Raw genomic sequence first — 27603 nt, forward strand, 5'->3', positions numbered from 1 at the left:
TCTAGGTGCGGTCTAACTAGGGCATTGTAGAATCTTAGCATAACCTCTCTAGACTTGTATTCCATGATTTTTGCCTATATAACCTAACATTCTATTCGCCTTTTTAATTGCCTCACCACATTGGCAAGATCCTTTTAATGACGACTGAGATGACTAACATGAGCTACCTATATCTGAACTCAATTACTACAGTGCAATTAAATGAATGTGCCTACAATAGGACTAGTTGGCATTTTAATCCTGGCCATACTGAACCTAATGCCTAGGAGTGGCTGAACAGGCTTTACCTGGGTGGCAGTGCAATGCTGAGTAATGTTCACAGTTGCTTCCAGTGAATCCTATGGGACAGTCACAGATGTAGCTGCTGGTCTCCGAGTCCTCACATACACCTCCGTTCTGAAAGAGGGAAGCAAAGGGCACAACTAGGACACTGTAATCATATTCCAATTGAAAGAGAAGAGTTTAACAAGGGGAATAATGAAAACAGATTTGATTCTGTTTATTAGACATGTAGGGCTGGGTTCTCAAAAGATTTTTTACTCCAAATTGTCATTTGACAGAACAAACACAAATAAATCATTAACAATTTTAGACTAAACACAAGCCCTTAAATGACATGTCTTAGTTGTTTATTTCTGGGATGGTAACTTTATTGGGTGCGTTTCTACTATCTGACAATTTGGAGTCCAGCCCATAGGGAACTAGGATATACAAATACTAGCTTTCAAGACCTTCTTTAGGTGGAAACTAAAATGAAAGAAACAAGTTTAATTGATATTGATTGCATATCACATATCTCACTGAAGAAACCCACGCCGAACCATTGGTAGACCACAATAAAAAATAAAAAAAGCATTATTAATTTAAACGTGATTCTAAAAGATGTTTTCTCATTTGAAAAACAGTAGTACACTTTTTTTCAGTGTGTTGTGTTGCATTCCGTGCACAATAAAACACTTTCATGATTTATTAATCTTTGTTTAACCAGGATAAATCGCATTGAGACAAATGTCTCTTTTACAAGAGCTTCCCAACAATATACAACAATAAACATTTCAATTTTAGAGTTAACATCATACAATGTTTGTACATTCATGATCATCCCATATTTAAAAAAAAACACCACTATTTCTTTTCACACTTATTAAATGGTGAACAGTGGAGGAGCCAAGGCCCCTGGGTAGCGGTGTAGAAGCGATACCTGGCATGGCTGATCTGTGCAGGTAGGGCAGTTGGAGATGCCTGTGGAGCTCTGGTCCAGGTCTTTGAAGATCACCTCATCACCCTGGATGATCAGCTGCCGGATACAACCTGGCGGGAAATGGGGTCAGTTAAAGAATACCAGGGCTATACAACAGATGGCTCTTGAGCCAAATATATGCAGTGCCCCCTTCATAATGTTATGGTTGGGAGCCACAGGTAAGAGTGTGCAATTTGTGTTCCACCTTCTAATACGATTACAAGTGCTAGTGTAATGGCATTATGGGGAACATGGGAGCCACAACCATACCGCCTTATATACTGTTGCACTGCATAAAGGCCTTCATGTGAAGGGGGAGCATTGTATATAATGTATGGCTCTTTACAAACTCCCTGGTCATTGGTTGATATTGTACCACAGACATTTGCAGGGCATTTCATGTGTTTGTTTGGTGAGTTGAGGCTGATAGTGTGTGCTGTGTTTTACAAACTGGAAAATAAAAATCACAAGGTGAAAGAATCCTTACCAACAAATCCACTTTTGAGCCCTGTGGTTTTCGAAATGACAGCAAAGTCGGGGTAGCCACCCACATGGAGCTCCTCGTTCAGATCGAGGCCTTGGAATTTACCCTGGACATAGGTTAGAAATGAACACTTTATTGACATGTCTGGGGGGGGGTAAAATGAAGAATACAAACATGTTGCCCTGAGTGGTTCTGCATTCGTAATATTTGCAAAAAGTGCGATCTATTGAGGGATTCTAAGATATTTAATAAGCAAGGGGTAACATATGCACACACACCCTCCCCCCATTCTGTATTGTTTAAAAAGAGGTGCTGAAACAATTGTGAATACACAACAGACTAATGTTAAAGTCTGTTTCACAGCTCTTTTCAAAATGTCTGCTCTAGTAACACTGGGGTTGGAGATCTGCTTTATTTTTCAGAATCCTGCTACTTACTCTTTAATATCAGTAAGTGCATGTATATGTATCACAATGAACATTAGAAAATTAACGTACAAGAGGAGACCAGTCAGCCCATCAATACCATCCTCTTCCAAGTAGCCGAGTGATCTCAAAACTTTGTCAAGGTTGGATCTTAAAGGATCCCTATGATTCAGAATCAACAGCATGGCCAAGGTAACCTATTCCATACACTCACCCCACTGAGTAAAGAATTGTCTCCTACCCTGTCTCCACTTCATTTCCAGCTGTGTCCTCTGGTCCTGATTTCTGTGCTACGCCTGAAGTATTGGTTAGGGTTTTAAGATTTTACAGCTTTCAATCAAGTCTCTTCCAATTCCTCTTTTTTCTAGGCTACATAGATTCAGTAGATTAAGTCTATGAAAGGTCTGCATAAAGAGAGCCTTTATGTGAGTGTGTGTTAGATGTCCTGGGACCCAAGATGCCCAGCTAGCATGCCAGCATGGTTCTAGTCCAGTACCTGAGAGCTGCCGTTGACGGGAGCATGATCGTCCACTACAATAGCTCCCTGGGTCTGATTGCGGTACAGCACCACCGTGTGGAACTCTCCCAGTTTAATGGAAGTTGGGTAGCGGATTGTAGCCATGCCTGAGCCCACATCAAACCTGGGGGGAAATAAAAAGGAGACACAGGTCATAAAAATTTAGTTTATAAAAATACTAATATTCTTAAAAAGACATATATCTAATGTCAGCTGTGTACTGTACATGTAAGTGGTTCCTATTTGTATATGGTACAGATTCCGGTCAGTACCAGCTGCTTTGGAAGCATAACATACTGTAAAACAATACTTAAACCTCTGCATGTCATATATTGCTCATCAGGTTATACAGAAACGGTTGCAGGTCTTTTGAAGAAGTGGTTATGCTATTAAGGTATTTCCTTACCTGAATTCAGGCCGGCCGCCCACAAGCCCAAAGGAAATAAAGTCTGCGCCGGTCGTCTTTTTCTGCCCATTATAGATGATCATACCTGGAACCCCAAAGGAGACTGTCAGCCTCAGGACAAGCACATGAGCGAGTCATCTTTCTGGTTTGTCTGATAACGCTCACATGTGACTAATTCAGCTCACTGAATGGAATAGCTCATTAAAAGCCCATTTTCAACCTGTGGACAGACAGCGTATAAAACCACACCCCTGAGGGGCAGTGGTATTAAGAACTGGAACCAGGAAGATGAGCTTTTAAAGGATACATCACACACACACAAGATATACACAATGTTATATCAAAATATATGCCAATTAGCCTATATTCCAGGGTGCACTAATGCAAAAATATAGGTGGCAGTGCTTATGCGCAGGAGAACAAGTAGGAGACAATTCAAGCAAAAACCCTTGCACGTATAAGCATAACAAACTATTAACATTAAGCTATTTATTTGGAGTCAATTGAACATACAATATAAAATACATAGCTATGCAAGAAATGCTTTGTCTTTATACTCTAATCATAACCTCATGTTACCATGTGCCTTGTATGAGCACGTGCACCAATCTGTGAATAGAAATAATCAGAAGAGACTCTTGGGAAACAGCTTTTTTTCACACATAGGCGCATATGCCTATGTTCATGAAATATTAAAAGGGGTATGAAATAGGTCACAATGACAGGAGCTCATTATAAAAGGGCCATGCTTTCACAAATTCATTAAGCAGTTCCAAGTCATTGCCTTCAATATCTCAGCAAATCATGCGTCAGTACCAAAAAAAAACTACCATGCCCAACAGACAGGATAGAAAAGACAAATCTTGAGGTGCTCCAATACATTTGCACACCACTGTATCTTAAGAATTGTTAATTTAAAGTATAGGTGCCTCCACTATATTCCCACAGGGGGACAATAAAGGGGAAGAGAATAGTAGCATGAAGAAAGAAACAAAGACGCTGATACAGTGAGAATATCAGAAACATCCACTTGACCATGTCACTGGTTTCAACTGATTTGAAATGTTTCCTTACAGGTTTGAACATATTACCAATGTATAAGAAAGTTGTTTGTTTTTTTGTTGATACAAAATAAATATTCCTAAAGACAGATTAAGAATGTCCTTTCCAGGGATACTTCTAAATACCTCTGAATTTGATTGCTGAGAGTATAATTAGTAGGTAATGCCTAATATTGGTTAAAGTGTACCTGGAATATTAACATTTTTATTTTTGTTCTACAGGATAAAATAGAGCAAATGCTGTGAATCTAAATGGTTTTCTAATGCATGCTTGTTTTAGAAATCAAACTGCTCTCGGCTTGTCTTAGTGAACTGAAGCACTCCGACTCACCAGCGTACAGAATGACACCTTCATACAGGACAGTGAGAGCGAGAGAGAGTGGGGAGGCAGACACAGGAAGAAGGAGAAGAACCACAGGAAATGTAAATACAAATGCACATATCTGAAATACTTAAATAATATGGCTTAAGTTTTACACAATGACAGTTTGAATTCAAAAAAGCATTTTAGAGTAACAATTCTTCAATGCTGTAATCTATAAAACTCAAATCACATAGACAAACATTACTACTTTCTGTGCTGAAGGCATTTGCAAGTCTACTTGACTTTGTTTTTTCTTATAATGTATGTTTCTAAAGTTACAGAGGACTTCCTTTTTCCTTTGCAACAGCAAAGTAAAATGTACCTCTTCATTTCTTGTAAAATCATCTTACCATCAGCTGTGTCTGGTCTGAAGGTTATTTTGATGTTGAAAGTCTTGTACGCATTCTTAATGGTGGGCAGTGTGAGGTATGACAGAGGAGTCTGGGTAAAATATGGCACCACGCGTTCTGAAATGAAGAAGGGCAGCATGAGAGGCACAGAGTAGAAACATTTCAAAGGGAACGCAGTTTTTGATGATTTTTTAAAACTTGGTAAACTGACTAAATCTCCATTAATAAAGCTCTGAAACACAATAGAAAGAAACAACCTCAGGAGGACAAAGGCCAGCCCTGCAGGTGTCTACCTGAGTTCACCAGGCGCTTGACCAGTTGGGTCTATTGCAGCACGATGAGCAGAAACAGTCCCCAATGTGATGCTCCTTTTGGAATATCTAGCAGATGAGAACCTGCACCCCCCAGCTGTATGACTCACCCTGCACACCAGGCAGCTGTGCTTTTACAACACAAATAATCTCACCATTGTTCTAATAAACAAATAACAAATGGGCTGCAGGATTAGAGAGTTTTGTGACATTTCTCAAAGCGCTTGAACTTGGTTCATATTAAAACTTCTCACAATTCAGTGCAGCCCATCTACATATTGCACAGCTCTCTATGCCCATCTGAACACTTCAAAGACGCAGTGACAATATAAAAGGCTTCTTCACTAAAAGAATACATGTAAGTGTAATATCAAGCAGCAGCGCGGGAAGCAAGGTATAGCTACACTGTACTTGTGAAGCGGGTCGGTTTAGGATAGAGTGTGGATAACATCAATAAGCATTTTAGAAATCATGCAGGACTACACTTTTGTAATTGTAATAAATTTGTATCTCAGCACATTTAATTGAATGGAAAGAGAAGGTCTGGAAGCAAACTGCAAACCAAAAGACAAAAGTATCATTCAACTAAAGTGCAACCTCTTGAGTCAAGAGGCAAGGTCACTGATATCTGTATTAAGTCATCAGCAGCTAGGATGAGCTCGATCACATTCTCCCCCTGCTTAATCAGGGAGTTTCAACGTCAGGCCCATGACAACGTCAGGGCCCATGACAACTCCCCCCCCCCCGCCCCTAGGATTCGCAGTGACTTTACAGAATCACGTGTCTCAAGCCAGCATACATGCTATAGCTTATAACAGTGCAAAGCACACAGACACTGAATTGAATTCAATGAAAGAGCAAGCTCTGTAGTTGAGAGGTAACTTTGTGTCTTATACTGACGTCAGTATTAATAACTCATCAGCCGCTAGACGGAGATCCATTGCAGTATGATGGACAGGAAAATATATACTTTACTATCACATCTTTATTTCAGAGAAATGAAAAACTCAAATCGAAGTACATAGAGAACCAACAGAAGATTGGGAAACGGTGTGATTGCGTGCTGTGTCGGCACATACCTCTTACTGTGAGCACGGAGAAGGCCTGCACTTTGCCTTGTTTGTTGGAGGCTGTGCAGATGTAGGTCCCTGAATGCTCTGGGGTCACCGCCGAGATTGTCAGAACATGGTCTTCCACTCGGGCACTCTGCGGGAGGTTTCCTTCCATCTTAAAAAAAGTGGAAATAAGACATGCGTAAAGAACTTCAACTCATATCAATCAATTTAGAAAACCTTACCTTTCCTGGTTAAATAACAAAATACATAGCTGTGACAGTAGCGTCACGGCCCAGGCTGGTTACCGGCAAATAAGACTCGGAGACAGAAAGCTGCAGTTTAAACGTGTATGCGTACGTTTATTATACACAAAAACAAATAAACAAGACACAAGGGCCATAATAAAAGATTCAAACAAAAAGAGTTATAGGCTGGGCATTAGCCTTCACTACAAAATTACAAACAAAAACTTTCACCACACAAAGGATTTCTCCTTCCTTATATACAGGTGACCACTCCCCAATTAGCACTCAATTATCTAATTGGGGAATGGCCATACCTGTGATTGTTGGCAGGGGCAGAATTAACCCCATCGCTGCCTAGTGGATACCAATGTAATTTATACAGCCACTGAGCCAGTGTTGTATTATGTGTTGGGGGCTATTTTACCTCCTGAAAGCAAGTTTCAAAGAGTCTTATGCAGTATGTATGTCTTTCGTGAAGCGTCTTGGCATAAGGCAGAGCTATATATATAAAATGCAAGTAGCCTTCAAGTTAAGGGTGGGGAAAGCAGCAACTATAGAATTATGGATAATCAGGATATGCAAATTCCAGCATTACAAGAGCCAATCAAATTGCGTGAAAGTCGCCAAAAGGCTCCTACATTCGCAGTGTTTTAAATGTCCAGCAACGGCACAGATGCTTCGCCCTGTTTGGGGCTCATCAGTGCAGTGTAACTGTACTCCGACTAGTGAAAAGCTCAGGAGAGTAAGTAAATACAAGTAGCTTTCGAGTAATATACATGTGTGTGTGTGTTAAAGTATTGGTCGTTGAACATCACAAGAACATGCGCTCACCTTTGTCCATTTGATATCTGGAGCTGGGTATCCTGAAGCCATGCAGGGGAAGACTGCAGTTGACCCCACAGTGACCTCCTTCACTTTAGGCTGTGCAGCAATCTGAGGAATGGCTGGAGGTATAATATGAAGATACTTTACATCAGAGAACTGGAGCAATGGTAATAGATTACAACTCTTTCAGTCCCTCCCAGCCCTAATCACTACACACAGCACTGTATCTCTTTTTACGTATCTTACGAGAACTGGATACTGTAAATATTATATTTCTGTGTCATAAAAACAAGCAATTTTAAATCTAAGGGGTATGTCATATCAGACTGAATGGTTTTAAACGTAAAGTAAAATGGAAATGTGAAAAATACTACACATCATTGATATATGAAGCTGCAGCAGAGAAAATATTCATTTATACTGGAGACCACCTGTCATCACACCTTATTGAAAGAATCATAGAAAACAGTTTGTAAAGTCTTGTGGTCTGTATCAATTATATGGAGGTTAAAAGAATGTGGCACTGAAACAGTTAATGTTCACTGGACACTCCCTGCAATGGAACTTTATTGAGAGAATAATAGAATACAATTATGTACCAACTATAAAAGACCCTAAAACATGTGATCTGTATCACTGATCTGGTACATCAATATGATCGGACACAGGGATCTTAGTTTGCTCACACTGAACATTGAGGACAACCTCTGACTGGACCGAGCCCACCGCGTTGGTGGCGGTGCAGCGGTAGTGTCCTGCGTCGGCCTCCTTGACCTGCTCGATCTTCAGCATGCCCCCTTGGACGATGATGTGGGAGGGCAGTCTCCCGTTCACCTTGCTCCAGGTGACAGTGGGTTGGGGATCCCCGATGGCCTGGCACTCAAACTCCACCTGGTTCCCCAACATGACAGTCTGAACTGAGGTCCGCACGTTGATCATCACCTTCGGAAGAGCTGAGAGGCAGAAGATCGACACACCATCCGTAAGTCAAGTGGACAAACGTTCTGACTAGCGCCTTCATCGGTGTATTCATTTACAACGGTTTGGGAGGAACAGTAGTGGTGGTATAATTTAATGGCTCTTAAAAGAGTTGGTGTGGATGTGAAAATATCTTAACTAACGTATTCTTCTGGTTGTTTAGAGTCACTTTGTAAAATGTTCTGTTTCACATTCTGGTGAGTTTTTAAAAACCATGTACCCCTGTGGCCTCAAAATCAAAATCATGTCCTACTTCCAAGTACAAATGAAACAACACAAACCCCTGTGTGTAAGAAAACCATCAGTTAGAAACAGCTAAAGGGACAACAGGTATTTCTCAACTAGGGGCACAGTGTTGCAAGGTCACAGATAATGGTTAAACAATGGTGTTCTAGCTGTACTTGGAGGCAAGACATGATTATGAGAGCTCTACTGAGGCGTGTTACAATTCTGAGTCACCAGGATGTGATGAATAGAATATGATACGAAGTGAATCTAAGAAGAACACATTTATATACGCAAGTCACAAAACATTATTAAAGAATGTGTCTTTCTCTTTCCACTTCAGGTTTACATGTAGACATAGCGGGCAGGAATACAGTTTTGATGAACGCATGGACATATGAAAGTCAAGGGCAAAGTGCTTGCAGAGGTCTTACTTGAAAAGATTTTCGTGTGAGAGACATATCAATAGTCACTACACACAACTACCCTCTGATTAAACTTCAGAACTTGTAGGTTGTGAACAGAACCACAACACAGGCAGCTGTCCGCTGTATATTCTTGAGCGTTGTAAGAATGCTGAAGTACACACTGACCTTGTATGGTAAGCTTGCCGCTGTCCTGGGCCTGGCCAAACATATTGGTGGCTCTGCAGACATAGACACCTTCATTATCCTGCTCCAGGTTCTCAATCCTGAAAGAATACCGGAGGTTACAAACCTGAAAGAAACACACCTGAGGTGGGCTAGGTGGGACGATCAGCTCACTCTCTGGCCTTTCATATCTCAGGTCTGTATGGACAAGGTCTTTTTGGTAATTAGGATAAGCTAAAATGTGTATACAAAATACATACACTGTAGCATTTGAGATTTAGTGCACAGCTTTGGCCAAAGGTTTTGCATCACCCTATAGTGTAAACGTGCTGAATAATGTTATGTTAAGATATTGAATTACATATCACTTTGTAGTTTTAAACTTAACGTAAAAATGAAAAAAAAAAAATAGAACAAATTTGACATTTTGAAATCTAACATGAAATAGTACTATACTACTATGATGGCTTCCGGTAGTCTCTTGTGATAATTTTGTAGTTTCTTTGATAACATGTTAAATACAATATCTAAATTAATGTTCCTATAATTATTTATTTATTAAATTGCCTCAATCATAACATTCTAGCTGATGCAAAGCTTTTGGCCAGAGCTGTACAGTGTGATAGAGATACAATCAATGCATAAAGTCCATATTTTGCTCTAAAGAAGATGGCTTCACTATAAGTTAATTCTTTATGTATGGGCCATCTCTTATTGTAAAACAGATCTCGCTCAATTTGGGTTCTGTCTGCTCAAACTGTGTAAAATGACACAATACTCGACATATAAACGTATAAATCACAAAAACTATGTTTGTTCTTAGGAACTACTATGAAACAAAGTGTTGTGCTGTATGTTCTATGCAAGTCATAACATCTGTTCACAGGATAAGATGACCTGGAATTTGTTTTGGTTTTGTTTTTAAATGATGTCTCAATCCTACAATTCTAGGTCATAGCTGTACATATTTTTAATACATATTCTAGGGATTATGGATGAGATGGGAGAATGTGGAACAGCGGAAGATTGGCTGGCGAGAGGTCGATTAGGGGCCTCAAAAGAGAGGTGATGGGGGAAGTTAACATCAATGAAAAGGCATGGATGGCTAAGGTGACCCACAGGAGGTGCCCAACTGGTACCCGAGTGCCCCACCCAGTCCATTCCAGGCAGTTGCTGTGTTGAGGTGCTAGGGAGGTTGTACTTTGGTTGATCCCTGTAGACAGCATCACTGCCGCTGTGTGCTCGTATATTACAGTGAAGCTACGTCTTGGTTGGTCCCCAACACTACGATTTCATTTTATCTTGGCGAAAGTTACTCTCATTGTAATAAAAACCAAAGTTAGCTGACGCTAATAAAAAGGTATCACTCCCCATAGATATTGTATGTGGACCAGGATGACTATTCACATGTCTCATCTCTGAACGTCTGGGCACGAAACGTGAAGAGACACACATGTAGTAAGGTTAAGTCTATTTGTAGCTGGACAAATAAATTAACCAAACAAAACTGCCTTAACACAGAGTTGCATTGGACCCAAACAAATCTGGATTGCAAATCTCACAGCTGTAATACTGAGAACCCTTCCAGATGTACCTCAGCACTCCGTTGTCGACGTGGTGATTTGGCGGGAGACTGCCGCCCTCCTTCAGCCACTCAATCCTGGTTTTGGCGCCACCTGTGGCCGAGCAGGTGAATTCCACAGTGCTGCCACGCCCCTTCACCTCAATCTGTGGGGACACCCGTACTGACAGGGGAGCTGGAGAACAGAGCAGCAAAATCAGAAAAAAAATCCAAAAGCTTCAACAAACACTTAAGCGTTAACAAACATATTACTTACCTTAACTGTCTCCAGTGCTGTACCTATACCTGCCATATCTTTAACATAAAGGCCATTGCATTCACATTTACTATTGGGTGATTAAAGTAGTTCAGAAGCAGATACGTATATAAAAAAGGCTAGACCAGCCAAAGTATATTTATATGTAAAAGCAGACATCAACTGGTGATCTGTGTTTTGGATCGAGTTTCCGATTGTTTTGCTGGAAATACACAGTTGAGCAATAGATGGCGATGGCACTAATATAAAAGACACATTAGCTTATCTAACCTTTGTTATGTCTGTTTATGGCAGGCAACTAGAACGGAAGAGCAGCTCCTGAACTCAGGTCAAAGAACCCACACACAGAATACGCCTCTTGGATATGACGCTCAGCTGGGGTTTCTATGACATTTTACAGCATATATTTTCCGAATTACATAGCATGTACACGTATAGAATATTCAATGTGTATTTTATGTATTTAAAATATAGCTTAATCATATCCACTGTGAAACCATCAAATGTTCAACCAACATATTGGTACAACAAAAATGTATAAAATATATTTCTATGGGTAGAAAATCCATCTTGCTTACATCTAACATTCACTTTGGCCAGGCTATTGCTGGTGCCCACATTGTTTTTGACCACACACTTATAGGTTCCCGAGTCTGCTGCAGTGGCCAGGTTGATCTGGAGGGTTCCTTCCTGTACCTCTGCCCTGGTGGGGAGGGTGCCGTTCACCTTGGACCACTGGTACTGGAGAGGGTGGGTCCCGTGGGCCAGGCACTGCAGCCTGATCACCTCGCCCACCCTCACAGTGAGATCGTTGGGGAGAAATGTGGCGTAAGGGGGGCCTGCGGGAGAGCACACCAGCATTAACAATAAAGTCAATTTAAAAAAAAAAAATCTAAATATGTTTCCACTCCTTCCCCTCTTTTGACTCCCACTTCTCCTCCCGCATCTCAGAATGCCTCTCGGCTATCTCAACTTGGATGCATTCTCACTACCTCAAACTCAACCTCTCTAAATCTGATCTCTGCTTTCATTGTGCTTCCTCTCCCTCCTCTGACCTCTGCATCTCAGTATCCCTTGACTATCACTCTCTCTCCATCTCCTCCTGCTAAAAACCTATGTGTTACTCTCGACCTCTCCCCCCTCTCTTCCTCTCAACACATCTCCTCCCTGTCATGCACTTGCCACTTCTTTCTTAGCAACATCTGTCCTTTTCTCACTACTTATTCCACTCAACTCCTGCCCAAGCTCTTGTACTCTCCAGATTGGACTACTATAATAACTACTGTGATAAATGATATGTCGTTGAATACAGTGAGCTAAACGCGCGCTCTGAAAGAATGAATGGATAATGGCATTGCTGTGGCAATAACAGAAGAGCCAAGTCAATGAAGAGCAGTGTCTGGCGGTTGTACAGTACAATAGAAGTTAACAGCTATCTCTTCAATATTGTTATGCAGTGTCATCATCCATTGATGCACAATTAATGATTTGCTCATAGCTGACAATAAATATTGTCCTTTGATTTGCATTCTGCTGTAGGTTCAAAAGTGATTTTCTTCGGCTTTTTTTTCGACCGGTAGGGTCATTTCAGCTCAAGAAAAATCAAACTCTGAAATGGCGTTCCCCACAAAAATAATTTATTGACGCAAGTCATTGACGATAAGAGTGAAATGACCCTATAACCTCAAGCCACACGACACCAACAGATTAAATCGCTCCTACCTGCAGTTCAAAAAAGGATGAACAGAAAGGACTCCACCAAGAAGGTACAGGAGTTGAAGCTTAGTTACAAATGAAATGAGCTCAACAGCAGAACTGAAAAGTGATTATTGTGAGCACATGAATTACATTGAATATCCATTGTCATGTCTTTTTGTACTGTGGATATTACCAATCTAGCACTTACTCTCCACGTCCAGCATGATGGTTATTTCTGAGGTACCAGCGGCGTTAGTGGCATTGCAGATGTACTGTCCCGAGTCCTGCTGGCCAAGATTCGGGATGACAAGGCTGTTGTTGACCACTTTGTGCTGCCAAGGCAACGGGGCTCGCAGTTTGGACCATGTGATAGTCGGGATTGGGTAACCTAAAACAAAGGAAGGAAATACGTTTTATGTTACGATGTCAGCACTAATTACTTACAATAAACAGGATAGTGATATCTGCTTTTCATTCAAGGCGCATGCATTTTATCCACTCTTACTCAGTCCACTAGAGTTCTGAGAAAGCATTCTCGTCACAGCAACTAAACAATCATTAAAATATTATTGAAATGAGCCAAATGGATGACCTATTTCCCTTAGTTTGCAGTTGTAAGATCATGAGAAGTGATTTTGCAGCTTCGGTGCCAATCATTATAAACCAAATTGGGCAGTTTCATTTTGACATGTGTAACAATTCTCCGCCCATTTCGCTTTGTCAGTTGCTGTAGTTGATCAACGAGATAAGAGGCGTGAAAATAGCGGTAAAGAGTATTATTTTCTTTAGTGTGGAGAACTATCTGACTATTTGAACGAACATTGCTGCACATGAATGATTTAAGGGACAATGCGTATGAGTGTTTTTGAAGTTCCGGGGGAATCTCAGAAACAGTGATTTGATTTACCAGTGGCTGTGCAGCGCAGTGTGGCGGTCCCTCGCTCCACTGCGATTACCATGGGCGCCGCGACAGACACCTTGGGGATGGTGGGGACCACAGACCCACCCTCCACAACCACCACCACCTGCTTCTGAGCAGAGCCCACTGGGTTCCTTGCCACACAGGTGTAGGTACCTGCATCTTCTGGCCGGGCTGCTAGAACCTGCAAATACAAAGCAAACACTTTGGGACGCATTCCAGTAACAAAATACTTTCTAACCAAATTTCTTTAGTAGAAATGATTACTTCCTTCTATTAAACAGCATATTGATTTACATGACAGTTGCTGTTTTTATTTCTTTCACCTTATCTTTTTATAATGGTTTGCAATCATTCTACCCTATTGGAAAATACCCCTCGAGTCAGTGAGAGCGAAAGGTGACTCAAGTTTGGGTAACACGGTTAATGACTTAAAAGGAAATGGACACGAGAACATATACTACTTTACAACAGACAACCCAATTGAGCAGTGAAAGATCAGCAGCGAGAGCTCTGGGACAAGATGCGGCACTCCAGGTTTGTACCTGTGGCTGGACCAAGGGGACAACGGTCAGGGGTCTGAAGAATCATCAAGGGAGAAAGAGATGCTTGAGAGAGAAGGGACAGGGGCCCCGCACTGAACAGTACTTAAGTTGCTGGTCTAGTCAGATGAATGAAATCCAGGATGCACACCACAGTTCACAGGATATTAGCACCCCTGTTATAGACAAGAGTAGTTCCAATAGGAGCACAGCTAGTGATAAAACCAATGATCATGGGTGGCCTAATCTGATGAACCAGCCTAGGAGAGAAAGGAACCTTTATGGAGGCAAACTAAGGGTTAAGTGGCCAAGAGCCTCTGATAAAATGGCTTGGCACCTGCTTGACACAGATCTCTGCTTTTTGTTGAAGTTAAGTTGAACAGTAGAAAGGACGCTGGATAAATTCGGGGATACCATCTATGCGTATGGGTGTGAGAGGTTTGGAGTAGAAGATAGAAAGTAACAAATATTACAATTCCAAGGAAGTCTAGACAGACAGTTGCTGTTTTTATTTCTTTCACCTTATCTTTTTATAATGGTTTGCAATCATTCTATCCTATTGGAAAATACCCCTCGAGTCAACGAGAGCGAAAGGTGACTCAAGTTTGGGTAACACGGTTAATGACTTAAATGGAAATGGAGATGAATGAAATCCAGGATGCACACCATAGTTCACAGGATATGAGCACCCCTGTTATAGACGAGAAGTTCCAATAGGAGCACAGCTAGTGATAAAACCAATGATCATGGGTAGCCTAGTCTGATGAACCAGCCTAGGAGAGAAAGGAACCTTTATGGAGGCAAACTAAGGGTTAAGTGGCCAAGAGCCTCTGATAAAAATGTATGGCACCTGCTTGACACAGATCTCTGCTTTTTGTTGAAGTTAAGTTGAACAGTAGAAAGGACGCTGGATAGATTCAGGGATACCATCTATGCATATGGGTGTGAGAGGTTTGGAGTAGAAGATAGAAAGTAGCAAATATTACAAATGTTACAGTCTAGATGGAAGATGGGGATTAAATGCCTGGTAAGAACTATAGTAAATCAAAAGGAGGTCCTCAGTACTTCTGCAAAATGATCTAAAAAATAAGCTTGCAAAGCACTCTATAGAGTAAAGGGAAACTGCGGCTGTCAGTCTCAGCTCTCAGTGAGGAATTCAAGTGCACTAAGGTTCGGTTGGAAATGACACTGATGGAATCACATGACGAGGGTATAAGGGAGGTAGCACTCGTAGTGAGAACTGGGAGAAAGTGGGCAACAAAGGATGCTGTGGAAGATGCAAAGGCTGCCCTTCATATGACATCATGGGCCAAGTACAACAGGGAAGAGGAGGTCTCAGTTTGCCTCCCCCAAGGTACAAAGCAGCTCCAGCTGAAAAGGAGGAAGTTGGTAGTTACTTAAGTGCAAAAGCAGGAGGAGAAGGTGAGGTGTGACAAGGCGGTGTCCCAAGCTAAGCAGGGAGAAAAGTAGTGATGGGATAATGTGGAACAGTGGAAGATTGGCTGGCGAGACCTGTGGACAATGGAACAGAGGAGGATCAGCTTCCTGATCAGGTCCACATATGATGTTCTTCCATCACCGCTGAACCTGAATGTGTGGGTAGGAGAGAACCCTGCAAGTCCTTTGTGTTCATCATCGGCTACTCTGAAGCACATTCTTACAGGTTGTAAGGTGGCGTAATAAGATCAACAGCTCGCCACCAATATCGCCAACAGCTGCACACAGAACAACATTCCTCTGTCCAAGAGAGCCACCAACAGGAATGGTTATTAGATCTAGGATTCCCCTGAACTGGAGGCTGCTAGATTGGAGGATGCAGGCAGATGTTGGCCAGTGCCTTATTTTCCCACCTGAGATTGCTACAACTACCCTTCAACTCGACATTGTCCTGTGGTCAGTCTCGGCATGCCCTGTTCTCCTGGTGGAGCTAACAGTGCCATGGGAGGTTTCCATGGGTGAGGCACACGCTTCAGCCATCAACACTGGGCCAAAAGGAAATCCATGTTACCTGGCGGAGGAAAAGAGCTGAAGGCTCATATATTACAGTGAAGCTATGGTTAGTTGGTCCCCACCACTACGGTCTCGTTTTATCCTGGTGAAAGACGAGTCCAATATTAGCATGAAGTAAACAACAGCTACTCTCATGTAATGGAAGTCTTGCTTGTGAGAGCCATTTCCATTTAGTGAACTGCTTATGTTTTAATGCAGCACAGAAATAACGATCCATGTGGTACGGAACAGAAAAGCCAGAGCACTTCTTGTTATGTTTCTTTTTGTTTTTTTAAACTGCTCTTCCTACAGTGATTTAGATCTCAAACCCCAGTGCACTACAGTGGACATTTTGAAACAGAATTTAAAATAAGTGTAAAAACTTGTCAGGATGTTAACAATGAAGAAAATAAATTACAGGTACATTATTTAAACAGTTGTAGCAGCACGTGGGGATGTAGACCGCTCTGTTTCAGAACCCCGCTACTTACTCTAAGATTGTTACATGGATGGATGAAATCACTTAGAATGTTTGCAAACATCTTAAAAGTAAAAACATATAAATATAGTTTGATGTTTTTTACTCATTAAACAAAAAGATGACTGACCTGCATCACTGCATTGCTGTCCATTGGCACAGGGCTCTGCAGAACCACTCTCTGTGCGCTGTCCACTCTGCGCCAGCTCACTGCCGGGCGAGGCTCGCCCATGCCAAGGCACTCCAGGTTGATGGGCTCGCCCACTTTCACCCGGACAGGGCCCTGGGGAGTCACTGACACAGTGGGGGGGGCTACCAACACAGTAGGGGGGGCTGCAGACAGCAGGAGGAGATGGGCGCCCTCTGAATGGCATTGTCAGGACAAACCAGTCGCATGCAAATTACTTGCAAGTTTAGCATGGCAAGGTTTAAAGATAAATGTTCTTGAAAAATAATTCTATTCAGATGTAAATGTCACCTATATTATCGTGAAGGTGCGGGTGACAAAAAGAGTTCCATAATGTTGCACCCGTAGTTTCAGAGGGTTCAATATGACAGTGGCTGGTAGTTTACAGAATGTTGGTTGTATTAGGTTATTTAACAGTGGCTTGTATGTTGGGACTGTTGACAGTGGCCTTAACATTACAGGTGACTTTACACTGTGGTCAACTGGGACAAATTAGGACTCATTAGCTGCGCTCAAGTCCTGTCGGACTTCCGGCATGCTTTATGGTAGCCGGAACACTCCAGCACTTTTTGGAACCTTTTTGACAATAAATATAAATATAGCATATATTAAAATATAACTTAATCATACCCACAGTGAAACCATATATTCAAATGTTCAACCAACATATTGGTACAACAGAAATGTATAAAATATATTTCTATGGGTAGAAAATTAATCTTGCTTACGTATAACATTCACTTTGGCCAGGGTATCGCTGGTGCCCACATTGTTTTTGACCACACACTTATAGGTTCCCGAGTCTGCTGCAGTGGCCAGGTTGATCTGGAGGGTTCCTTCCTGTACCTCTGCCCTGGTGGGGAGGGTGCCGTTCACCTTGGACCACTGGTACTGGAGAGGATGGGTCCCGTGGGCCAGGCACTGCAGCCTGATCACCTCGCCCACCCTCACAGTGAGATCGTTGGGGAGAAATGTGGCGTAAGGGGGGCCTGCGGGAGAGCACACCAGCATTAACAAAACAGTCCTCTCCTTCCCATCTTTTGACTCCCACATCTCCTCCCGCATCTCAGAATGCCTCTCGGCTATTTCAACTTGGATGCATTCTCACCACCTCAAACTCAACCTCTCTGATCTCAGATATCTGCTTTCGTTCTGCTTCCTCTCCCTCCTCTGAATCTCAGTATCCCTTGAATATCTCTTTCTCCATCTCCTTCTGCTAAAAACCTAGGTGTTACTCTCCACCCCTCCCTCCCTCTCCTCCTCCTCTCAACACATCTCTTCCCTGTCATGCACTTGCTGCTTCTTTCTTAGCAACATCTGTCCTTTTTTCACTACTTATTCAACTCAACTCCTGGTTCAAGCTCTTGTACTCTCCAGATTGGACTACTATAACTCTCTCCTTGCTTCAGCTATCTGCCCCCTTCAGCTCATTCAAAATTCCGCTGCTCGTCTTGTATTCTCCCAACCTTGCTACTCTCATGCCACCCCTCTGCTTAGCACCCTCCACTGGCTACCTACCCGACCCTTGTTCTTGCCTACCGCTCCCTTCACTTACCGCTCCCTTCCCACCTCCAATCCCTCGTGTCTCCCTACACCCCCTCTCGCCCTCTCTGCTCCTCCTCTACTGGCTGACTGGTCAAGCCTTCCCTCCACTCTCCATCCTCCCATGCCTGCTCCTTCAGGCAGGAAAAACAGTTGCTGTTCTAAGTTTTCTTCTATGTCTGTGTTTGTAAACTGCTGTACAGTTTTAACGTATAACGTATACCATTTTAATTACATTTAGTGAAAATATAAATTCGTAAAATGGTACTACTTATTATTATTATTATTATTATTATTTTCTTAGCAGACGCCCTTATCCAGGGCGACTTACAATTGTTACAAGATATCACATTATGTTTACATAGAATTACCCATTTATACAGTTGGGTTTTTTTACTGGAGCAATCTAGGTAAAGTACCTTGCTCAAGGATACAGCAGCAGTGTCCCCCCACCTGGGATTGAACCCACGACCCTCTATATGGCCCACAGTTGTACAAATAATAAACTCCCGTTCTTTGGCAGTTAAGCTTTCTTGTATTGTTTATATTTAAGGTACTTCTGCTCACAGTTATATACAGAATTGTGTTTACTGCATACTTCATTTATAAAGTACTGATTTCCATTGTCCCTTGGAGTTTGTTATGAGTGGAGTGCACCTGTGTTGTAAGTGGAGTGCACCTGTACTGTAAGTGGCGTGCACGTGTGCTTTGTCAGTAAGGGCTGGAGATTCTGCCTATGTTATTGTGCAGCTAAGAACTTTTATTTTATTCATTTCAATTACACGTTATTACAATGCCTTAACAGCAAGTATCAATGTATAGAAACATTTTACTGAATTTTTGATTTCATGATTCCTAAAGTTCTGCAATGTGTCAAAGTTGTACTGAATTGTATTCTTTGATGATTTTCAAGAGTTTGGTATATGGTACGTTTAATTACAGTATTTAAATATTAAGCTTGCAACCCTGAAGTGCCCTGTAACACCTGTAAGTCACCTTGGTTAAATGATATGTCGTTGAATACAGTGAGCTAAACGCTCACTCTGAAAGAATGAATGGCGGTGTCTGGCGGTTGTACAGTATAATAGAAGTTAGCAGCTATCTCTTCAATATTGTATGCAGTGTCATCATTCATTGATGCACAATTTGCTCATAACTGAATATAAACATTGCATTTTGCTGTAGGTTCAAGGCTCAAGTAAACCAAACTCTGAAGTGGTGTTCCTCCAATTGTGGATGGTTCATGGAATAATCTCAAACCACGACACCAACAGATTAATCGCTCATACCTGCAGTTCAAATAAGGATGAACAGAAAGGACTCCACCAAGAAGGTACAGGAGTTGAAGCTTAGTTACAAATGAAATGAGCTCAACAGCAGAACTGAAAAAAGTGATTATTGTGAGCACATGACTTACATTGAATATCCATTGTCCTGTCTTTTTGTACTGTGGATATTACCAATCTAGCACTTACTCTCCACGTCCAGCATGATGGTTATTTCTGAGGTACCAGCAGCGTTAGTGGCATTGCAGATGTACTGTCCCGAGTCCTGCCGGCCCAGATTCGAGATGACAAGGCTGTTGTTGACCACTTTGTGCTGCCAAGGCAACGGGGCTCGCAGTTTGGACCATGTGATAGTCGGGATTGGGTAACCTAAAACAAAGGAAGTAAATACATTTTATGTTACGATGTCAGCACTAATTACTTACAATAAACAGGATAGTGATATCTGCTTTTCATTCAAGGCGCATGCATTTTATCCACTCTTACTCAGTCCACTAGAGTTCTGAGAAAGCATTCTCGTCACAGCAACTAAACAATCATTAAAATATTATTGAAATGAGCCAAATGGATGACCTATTTCCCTTAGTTTGCAGTTGTAAGATCATGAGAAGTGATTTTGCAGCTTTGGTGCCAATCATTATAAACCAAATTGGGCAGTTTCATTTTGACATGTGTAACAATTCTCCGCCCATTTTGCTTTGTCAGTTGCTGTAGTTGATCAACAAGATAAGAGGCGTGAAAATAGCGGTAAAGAGTATTATTTTCTTTAGTGTGGAGAACTATCTGACTATTTGAACGAACATTGCTGCACATGAATGATTTAAGGGACAATGCGTATGAGTGTTTTTGAAGTTCCGGGGGAATCTCAGAAACAGTGATTTGATTTACCAGTGGCTGTGCAGCGCAGTGTGGCGGTCCCTCGCTCCACTGCGATTACCATGGGCTCCGCGACAGACACCTTGGGGATGGTGGGGACCACAGACCCACCCTCCACAACCACCACCACCTGCTTCTGAGCAGAGCCCACTGGGTTCCTTGCCACACAGGTGTAGGTACCTGCATCTTCTGGACGGGCTGCTAGAACCTGCAAATACAAAGCAAACACTTTGGGACCCATTCCAGTAACAAAAGACTAACTTTATAACCAAGTTTCTTCAGGAGAAATGATTATTTCCTTCCATTTAACAGTAGATTGCTTCACATGACAGTTACTGTTTTTATTTCCTTTCACCTTATCTTTTTATAATGGTTTGCAATCATTCTACCCTACTGGAAAATACCCCTCGAGTCAGTGAGAGCGAAAGGTGACTCAAGTTTGGGTAACACGGTTAATGACTTAAAAAGAAATGGACACGAGAACAAATACTACTTTACAACAGACAACCCAATTGAGCAGTGAAAGATCTGCAGCGAGAGCTCTGGGACAAGATGCGGCACTCCAGGTTTGTACCTGTGGCTGGACCAAGGGGACAACGGTCAGGGGTCTGAAGAATCATCAAGGGAGAAAGAGATGCTTGAGAGAGAAGGGACAGGGGCCCCGCACTGAACAGTACTTAAGACGCTGGTCTAGTCAGATGAATGAAATCCAGGATGCACACCTAAGTTTTCACAGGATATTAGCACCCCTGTTATAGACAAGAGTAGTTCCAATAGGAGCACAGCTAGTGATAAAACCAATGATCATCGGTGGCCTAGTCTGATGAACCAGCCTAGGAGAGAAAGGAACCTTTATGGAGGCAAACTAAGGGTTAAGTGGCCAAGAGCCTCTGAGAAAATGGCTTGGCACATGCTTGACACAGATCTCTGCTTTTTGTTGAAGTTAAGTTGAACAGTAGTAAGGACGCTGGATAGATTCAGGGATACCATCTATGCGTATGGGTGTGAGAGGTTTGGAGTAGAAGATAGAAAGTAGCAAATATTACAAATGTTACAGTCTAGATGGAAGCTGGGGATTAAATGCCTGGTAAGAACTGAAGTAAATCAAAAGGAGGTCCTCAGTACTTCTGCAAAATGATCTAAAAAATAAGCTTGCAAAGCACTCTATAGAGTAAAGGGAAACTGCGGCTGTCAGTCTCAGCTCTCAGTGAGGAATTCAAGTGCACTAAGGTTCGGTTGGAAATGACACTGATGGAATCGCATGACGAGGGTATAAGGGAGGTAGCACTCGTAGTGAGAACTGGGAGAAAGTGGGCAGCAAAGGATGCTGTGGAAGATGCAAAGGCTGCCCTTCATATGACATCATGGGCCAAGTACAACAGGGAAGAGGAGGTCTCAGTTTGCCTCCCCCAAGGTACAAAGCAGCTCCAGCTGAAAAGGAGGAAGTTGGTAGTTACTTAAGTGCAAAAACAGGAGGAGAAGGTGAGGTGTGACAAGGCGGTGTCCCAAGCTAAGCAGGGAGAAAAGTAGTGATGGGATAATGTGGAACAGTGGAAGATTGGCTGGCGAGACCTGTGGACAATGGAACAGAGGAGGATCAGCTTCCTGATCAGGTCCACATATGATGTTCTTCCATCACCGCTGAACCTGATTGTGTGGGTAGGAGAGAACCCTGCAAGTCCTTTGTGTTCATCATCGGCTACTCTAAAGCACATTCTTACAGGATGTAAGGTGGCGTAATAAGATCAACAGCTCGCCACCAATATCGCCAACAGCTGCACACAGAACAACATTCCTCTGTCCAAGAGAGCCACCAACAGGAATGGTTATTAGATCTAGGATTCCCCTGAACTGGAGGCTGCTAGATTGGAGGATGCAGGCAGATGTTGGCCAGTGCCTTATTTTCCCACCTGAGATTGCTACAACTACCCTTCAACTCGACATTGTCCTGTGGTCAGTCTCGGCATGCCCTGTTCTCCTGGTGGAGCTAACAGTGCCATGGGAGGTTTCCATGGATGAGGCACACGCTTCAGCCATCAACACCGGGCCAAAAGGAAATCCATGTTACCTGGCGGAGGAAAAGAGCTGAAGGCTCATATATTACAGTGAAGCTATGGTTAGTTGGTCCCCACCACTATGGTCTCATTTTATCCTGGTGAAAGACGAGTCCAATATTAGCATGAAGTAAACAACAGCTACTCTCATGTAATGGAAGTCTTGCTTGTGAGAGCCATTTCCATTTAGTGAACTGCTTATGTTTTAATGCAGCACAGAAATAACGATCCATGATGTGGTACGGAACAGAAAAGCCAGAGCACTTCTTGTTATGTTTCTTTTTGTTTTTTTAAACTGCTCTTCTTACAGTGATTTAGATCTCAAACCCCAGTGCACTACAGTGGACATTTTGAAACAGAATTTAAAATAAGTGTAAAAACTTGTCAGGATGTTAACAATGAAGAAAATAAATTACAGGTACATTATTTAAACAGTTGTAGCAGCACGTGGGGATGTAGACCGCTTTGTTTCAGAACCCCGCTACTTACTCTAAGATTGTTACATGGATGGATGAAATCACTTAGAATGTTTGCAAACACCTTAAAAGTAAAAACATATAAATATAGTTTGATGTTTTTTACTCATTAAACAAAAAGATGACTGACCTGCATCACTGCATTGCTGTCCATTGGCACAGGGCTCTGCAGAACCACTCTCTGTGCGCTGTCCACTCTGCGCCAGCTCACTGCCGGGCGAGGCTCGCCCATGCCAAGGCACTCCAGGTTGATGGGCTCGCCCACTTTCACCCGGACAGGGCCCTGGGGAGTCACTGACACAGTGGGGGGGGCTACCAACACAGTAGTGGGGGCTGCAGACAGCAGGAGGAGATGGGCGCCCTCTGAATGGCATTGTCAGGACAAACCAGTCGCATGCAAATTACTTTCAAGTTTAGCATGGCAAGGTTTAAAGATAAATGTTCTTGAAAAATAATTCTATTCAGATGTAAATGTCACCTATATTATCGTGAAGGTGCGGGTGACAAAAGAGTTCCATAATGTTGCACCCGTAGTTTCAGAGGGTTCAATATGACAGTGGCTGGTAGTTTACAGAATGTTGGTTGTATTAGGTTATTTAACAGTGGCTTGTATGTTGGGACTGTTGACAGTGGCCTAACATTACAGGTGACTTTACACTGTGGTCAACTGGGACAAATTAGGACTCATTAGCTGCGCTCAAGTCCTGCCGGACTTCCGGCATGCTTTATGGTAGCCGGAACACTCCAGCACTTTTTGGAACCTTTTTGACAATAAATATAAATATAGCATATATTAAAATATAACTTAATCATACCCACAGTGAAACCATATATTCAAATGTTCAACCAACATATTGGTACAACAGAAATGTATAAAATATATTTCTATGGGTAGAAAATTAATCTTGCTTACGTATAACATTCACTTTGGCCAGGGTATCGCTGGTGCCCACATTGTTTTTGACCACACACTTATAGGTTCCCGAGTCTGCTGCAGTGGCCAGGTTGATCTGGAGGGTTCCTTCCTGTACCTCTGCCCTGGTGGGGAGGGTGCCGTTCAACTTGGACCACTGGTACTGGAGAGGATGGGTCCCGTGGGCCAGGCACTGCAGCCTGATCACCTCGCCCACCCTCACAGTGAGATCGTTGGGGAGAAATGTGGCGTAAGGGGGGCCTGCGGGAGAGCACACCAGCATTAACAAAACAGTCCTCTCCTTCCCATCTTTTGACTCCCACATCTCCTCCCGCATCTCAGAATGCCTCTCGGCTATTTCAACTTGGATGCATTCTCACCACCTCAAACTCAACCTCTCTGATCTCAGATATCTGCTTTTGTTCTGCTTCCTCTCCCTCCTCTGAATCTCAGTATCCCTTGAATATCTCTTTCTCCATCTCCTTCTGCTAAAAACCTAGGTGTTACTCTCCACCCCTCCCTCCCTCTCCTCCTCCTCTCAACACATCTCTTCCCTGTCATGCACTTGCTGCTTCTTTCTTAGCAACATCTGTCCTTTTTTCACTACTTATTCAACTCAACTCCTGGTTCAAGCTCTTGTACTCTCCAGATTGGACTACTATAACTCTCTCCTTGCTTCAGCTATCTGCCCCCTTCAGCTCATTCAAAATTCCGCTGCTCGTCTTGTATTCTCCCAACCTTGCTACTCTCATGCCACCCCTCTGCTTAGCACCCTCCACTGGCTACCTACCCGACCCTTGTTCTTGCCTACCGCTCCCTTCACTTCCTGCTCCCTTCCCACCTCCAATCCCTCGTGTCTCCCTACACCCCCTCTCGCCCTCTCTGCTCCTCCTCTACTGGCTGACTGGTCATGCCTTCCCTCCACTCTCCATCCTCCCATGCCTGCTCCTTCAGGCAGGAAAAACAGTTGCTGTTCTAAGTTTTCTCCTATGTCTTTGTTGGTACAGCCGTTGTACAGTTTTAACGTATAACGTATACCATTTTAATTACATTTAGTGAAAATATAAATTCGTAAAATGGTACTACTTATTATTATTATTATTATTTTCTTAGCAGACGCCCTTATCCAGGGCGACTTACAATTGTTACAAGATATCACATTATGTTTACATACAATTACCCATTTATACAGTTGGGTTTTTTTTACTGGAGCAATCTAGGTAAAGTACCTTGCTCAAGGATACAGCAGCAGTGTCCCCCACCTGGGATTGAACCCACGACCCTCTATACGGCCCACAGTTGTACAAATAATAAACTCCCGTTCTTTGGCAGTTAAGCTTTCTTGTATTGTTTATATTTAAGGTAATTCTGCTCACAGTTATATACAGAATTGTGTTTACTGCATACTTCGTTTATAAAGTACTGATTTCCATTGTCCCTTGGAGTTCGTTATGAGGGGAGTGCACCTGTGTTGTAAGTGGAGTGCACCTGTACTGTAAGTGGCGTGCACGTGTACTTTGTCAGTAAGGGCTGGAGATTCTGCCTATGTTATTGTGCAGCTAAGAACTTTTATTTTATTCATTTCAATTACACGTTATTACAATGCCTTAACAGCAAGTATCAATGTATAGAAACATTTTACTGAATTTTTGATTTCATGATTCCTAAAGTTCTGCAATGTGTCAAAGTTGTACTGAATTGTATTCTTTGATGATTTTCAAGAGTTTGGTATATGGTATGTTTAATTACAGTATTTAAATATTAAGCTTGCAACCCTGAAGTGCCCTGTAACACCTGTAAGTCACCTTGGTTAAATGATATGTCGTTGAATACAGTGAGCTAAACGCTCACTCTGAAAGAATGAATGGCGGTGTCTGGTGGTTGTACAGTATAATAGAAGTTAGCAGCTATCTCTTCAATATTGTATGCAGTGTCATCATTCATTGATGCACAATTTGCTCATAACTGAATATAAACATTGCATTTTGCTGTAGGTTCAAGGCTCAAGTAAACCAAACTCTGTAGTGGTGTTCCTCCAATTGTGGATGGTTCATGGAATAATCTCAAGCCACAACACCAACAGATTAATCGCTCATACCTGCAGTTCAAATAAGGATGAACAGAAAGGACTCCACCAAGAAGGTACAGGAGTTAAAGCTTAGTTACAAATGAAATGAGCTCAACAGCAGAACTGAAAAAAGTGATTATTGTGAGCACATGAATTACATTGAATATCCATTGTCATGTCTTTTTGTACTGTGGATATTACCAATCTAGCACTTACTCTCCACGTCCAGCATGATGGTTATTTCGGAGGTACCAGCGGCGTTAGTGGCATTGCAGATGTACTGTCCTGAGTCCTGCCGGCCCAGATTCGGGATGACAAGGCTGTTGTTGACCACTTTGTGCTGCCAAGGCAACGGGGCTCGCAGTTTGGACCATGTGATAGTCGGGATTGGGTAACCTAAAACAAAGGAAGGAAATATGTTTTATGTTACGATGTCAGCACTAATTACTTACAATAAACAGGATAGTGTTATCTGCTTTTCATTCAAGGCGCATGCATTTTATCCACTCTTACTCAGTCCACTAGAGTTCTGAGAAAGCATTCTCGTCACAGCAACTAAACAATCATTAAAATATTATTGAAATGAGCCAAATGGATGACCTATTTCCCTTAGTTCGCAGTTGTAAGATCATGAGAAGTGATTTTGCAGCTTTGGTGCCAATCATTATAAACCAAATTGGGCATTTTCATTTTGGCATGTGTAACAATTCTCCGCCCATTTCGCTTTGTCAGTTGCTGTAGTTGATCAACGAGATAAGAGGCGTGAAAATAGCGGTAAAGAGTATTATTTTCTTTAGTGTGGAGAACTATCTGACTATTTGAACGAACATTGCTGCACATGAATGATTTAAGGGACAATGCGTATGAGTGTTTTTGAAGTTCCGGGGGAATCTCAGAAACAGTGATTTGATTTACCAGTGGCTGTGCAGCGCAGTGTGGCGGTCCCTCGCTCCACTGCGATTACCATGGGCTCCGCGACAGACACCTTGGGGGTGGTGGGGACCACAGACCCACCCTCCACAACCACCTCCACCTGCTTCTGAGCAGAGCCCACTGGGTTCCTTGCCACACAGGTGTAGGTACCTGCATCTTCTGGACGGGCTGCTAGAACCTGCAAATACAAAGCAAACACTTTGGGACCCATTCCAGTAACAAAAGACTTTCTAACCAAATTTCTTTAGTAGAAATGATTATTTCCTTCTATTAAACAGCAGATTGATTTACATAACAGTTGCTGTTTTTATTTCTTTCACCTTATCTTTTTATAATGGTTTGCAATCATTCTATCCTATTGGAAAATACCCCTCGAGTCAGTGAGAGCGAAAGGTGACTCAAGTTTGGGTAACACGGTTAATGATTTAAATGGAAATGGACACGAGAACAAATACTACTTTACAACGGACAACCCAATTGAGTAGCTAAAGATCTGCAGCGAGAGCTCTGGGACAAGATGTGGCACACCAGGTTTGTACCTGTGGCTGGACCAGGGGGACAACGGTCAGGGGTCTGAAGAATCATCAAGGGAGAAAGAGATGCTTGAGGGAGAAGGGACAGGGGCCTTGCATTGAACAGTACTTAAGACGCTGGTCTAGTTAGACAAATTAAATCCAGGATGCACACCACAGTTCACAGGATATAAGAACCACTGTTATAGATGAGAG

The 27603-nt window shown here is 42.4% G+C and overlaps 1 protein-coding gene across 9 annotated transcripts in view; it reads right to left on the minus strand.

The window, feature by feature from the left end:
* Window positions 1-27603, minus strand: part of LOC117963733 (basement membrane-specific heparan sulfate proteoglycan core protein-like) — a 207080-nt gene that overhangs the window by 22975 nt on the left and 156502 nt on the right. For 5 of the 9 annotated variants that reach the window (XM_058993409.1, XM_058993408.1, XM_058993406.1 and 2 more), the window contains 23 exons: window positions 26858-27053; window positions 26159-26338; window positions 23875-24135; window positions 23092-23324; window positions 20444-20639; window positions 19745-19924; window positions 17456-17716; window positions 16671-16903; window positions 13520-13715; window positions 12821-13000; window positions 11493-11753; window positions 10671-10833; window positions 9080-9177; window positions 7970-8236; window positions 7290-7402; window positions 6238-6385; window positions 4848-4964; window positions 4465-4482; window positions 3073-3157; window positions 2646-2790; window positions 1728-1830; window positions 1202-1311; window positions 288-396 (listed from right to left, as the gene is read on the minus strand). In XM_058993409.1, the coding sequence (XP_058849392.1) occupies window positions 288-396; window positions 1202-1311; window positions 1728-1830; window positions 2646-2790; window positions 3073-3157; window positions 4465-4482; window positions 4848-4964; window positions 6238-6385; window positions 7290-7402; window positions 7970-8236; window positions 9080-9177; window positions 10671-10833; window positions 11493-11753; window positions 12821-13000; window positions 13520-13715; window positions 16671-16903; window positions 17456-17716; window positions 19745-19924; window positions 20444-20639; window positions 23092-23324; window positions 23875-24135; window positions 26159-26338; window positions 26858-27053 (3853 nt within the window). The remainder of the gene's footprint in view (window positions 1-287; window positions 397-1201; window positions 1312-1727; window positions 1831-2645; window positions 2791-3072; window positions 3158-4464; window positions 4483-4847; window positions 4965-6237; window positions 6386-7289; window positions 7403-7969; window positions 8237-9079; window positions 9178-10670; window positions 10834-11492; window positions 11754-12820; window positions 13001-13519; window positions 13716-16670; window positions 16904-17455; window positions 17717-19744; window positions 19925-20443; window positions 20640-23091; window positions 23325-23874; window positions 24136-26158; window positions 26339-26857; window positions 27054-27603) is intronic. The other 4 variants (XM_058993410.1, XM_058993403.1, XM_058993405.1 and 1 more) reach the window with 3 other exon arrangements.

This window comes from Acipenser ruthenus, chromosome 20 (assembly GCF_902713425.1).
Source record: "Acipenser ruthenus chromosome 20, fAciRut3.2 maternal haplotype, whole genome shotgun sequence".
Taxonomy (NCBI): Eukaryota; Metazoa; Chordata; class Actinopteri; order Acipenseriformes; family Acipenseridae; genus Acipenser; species Acipenser ruthenus.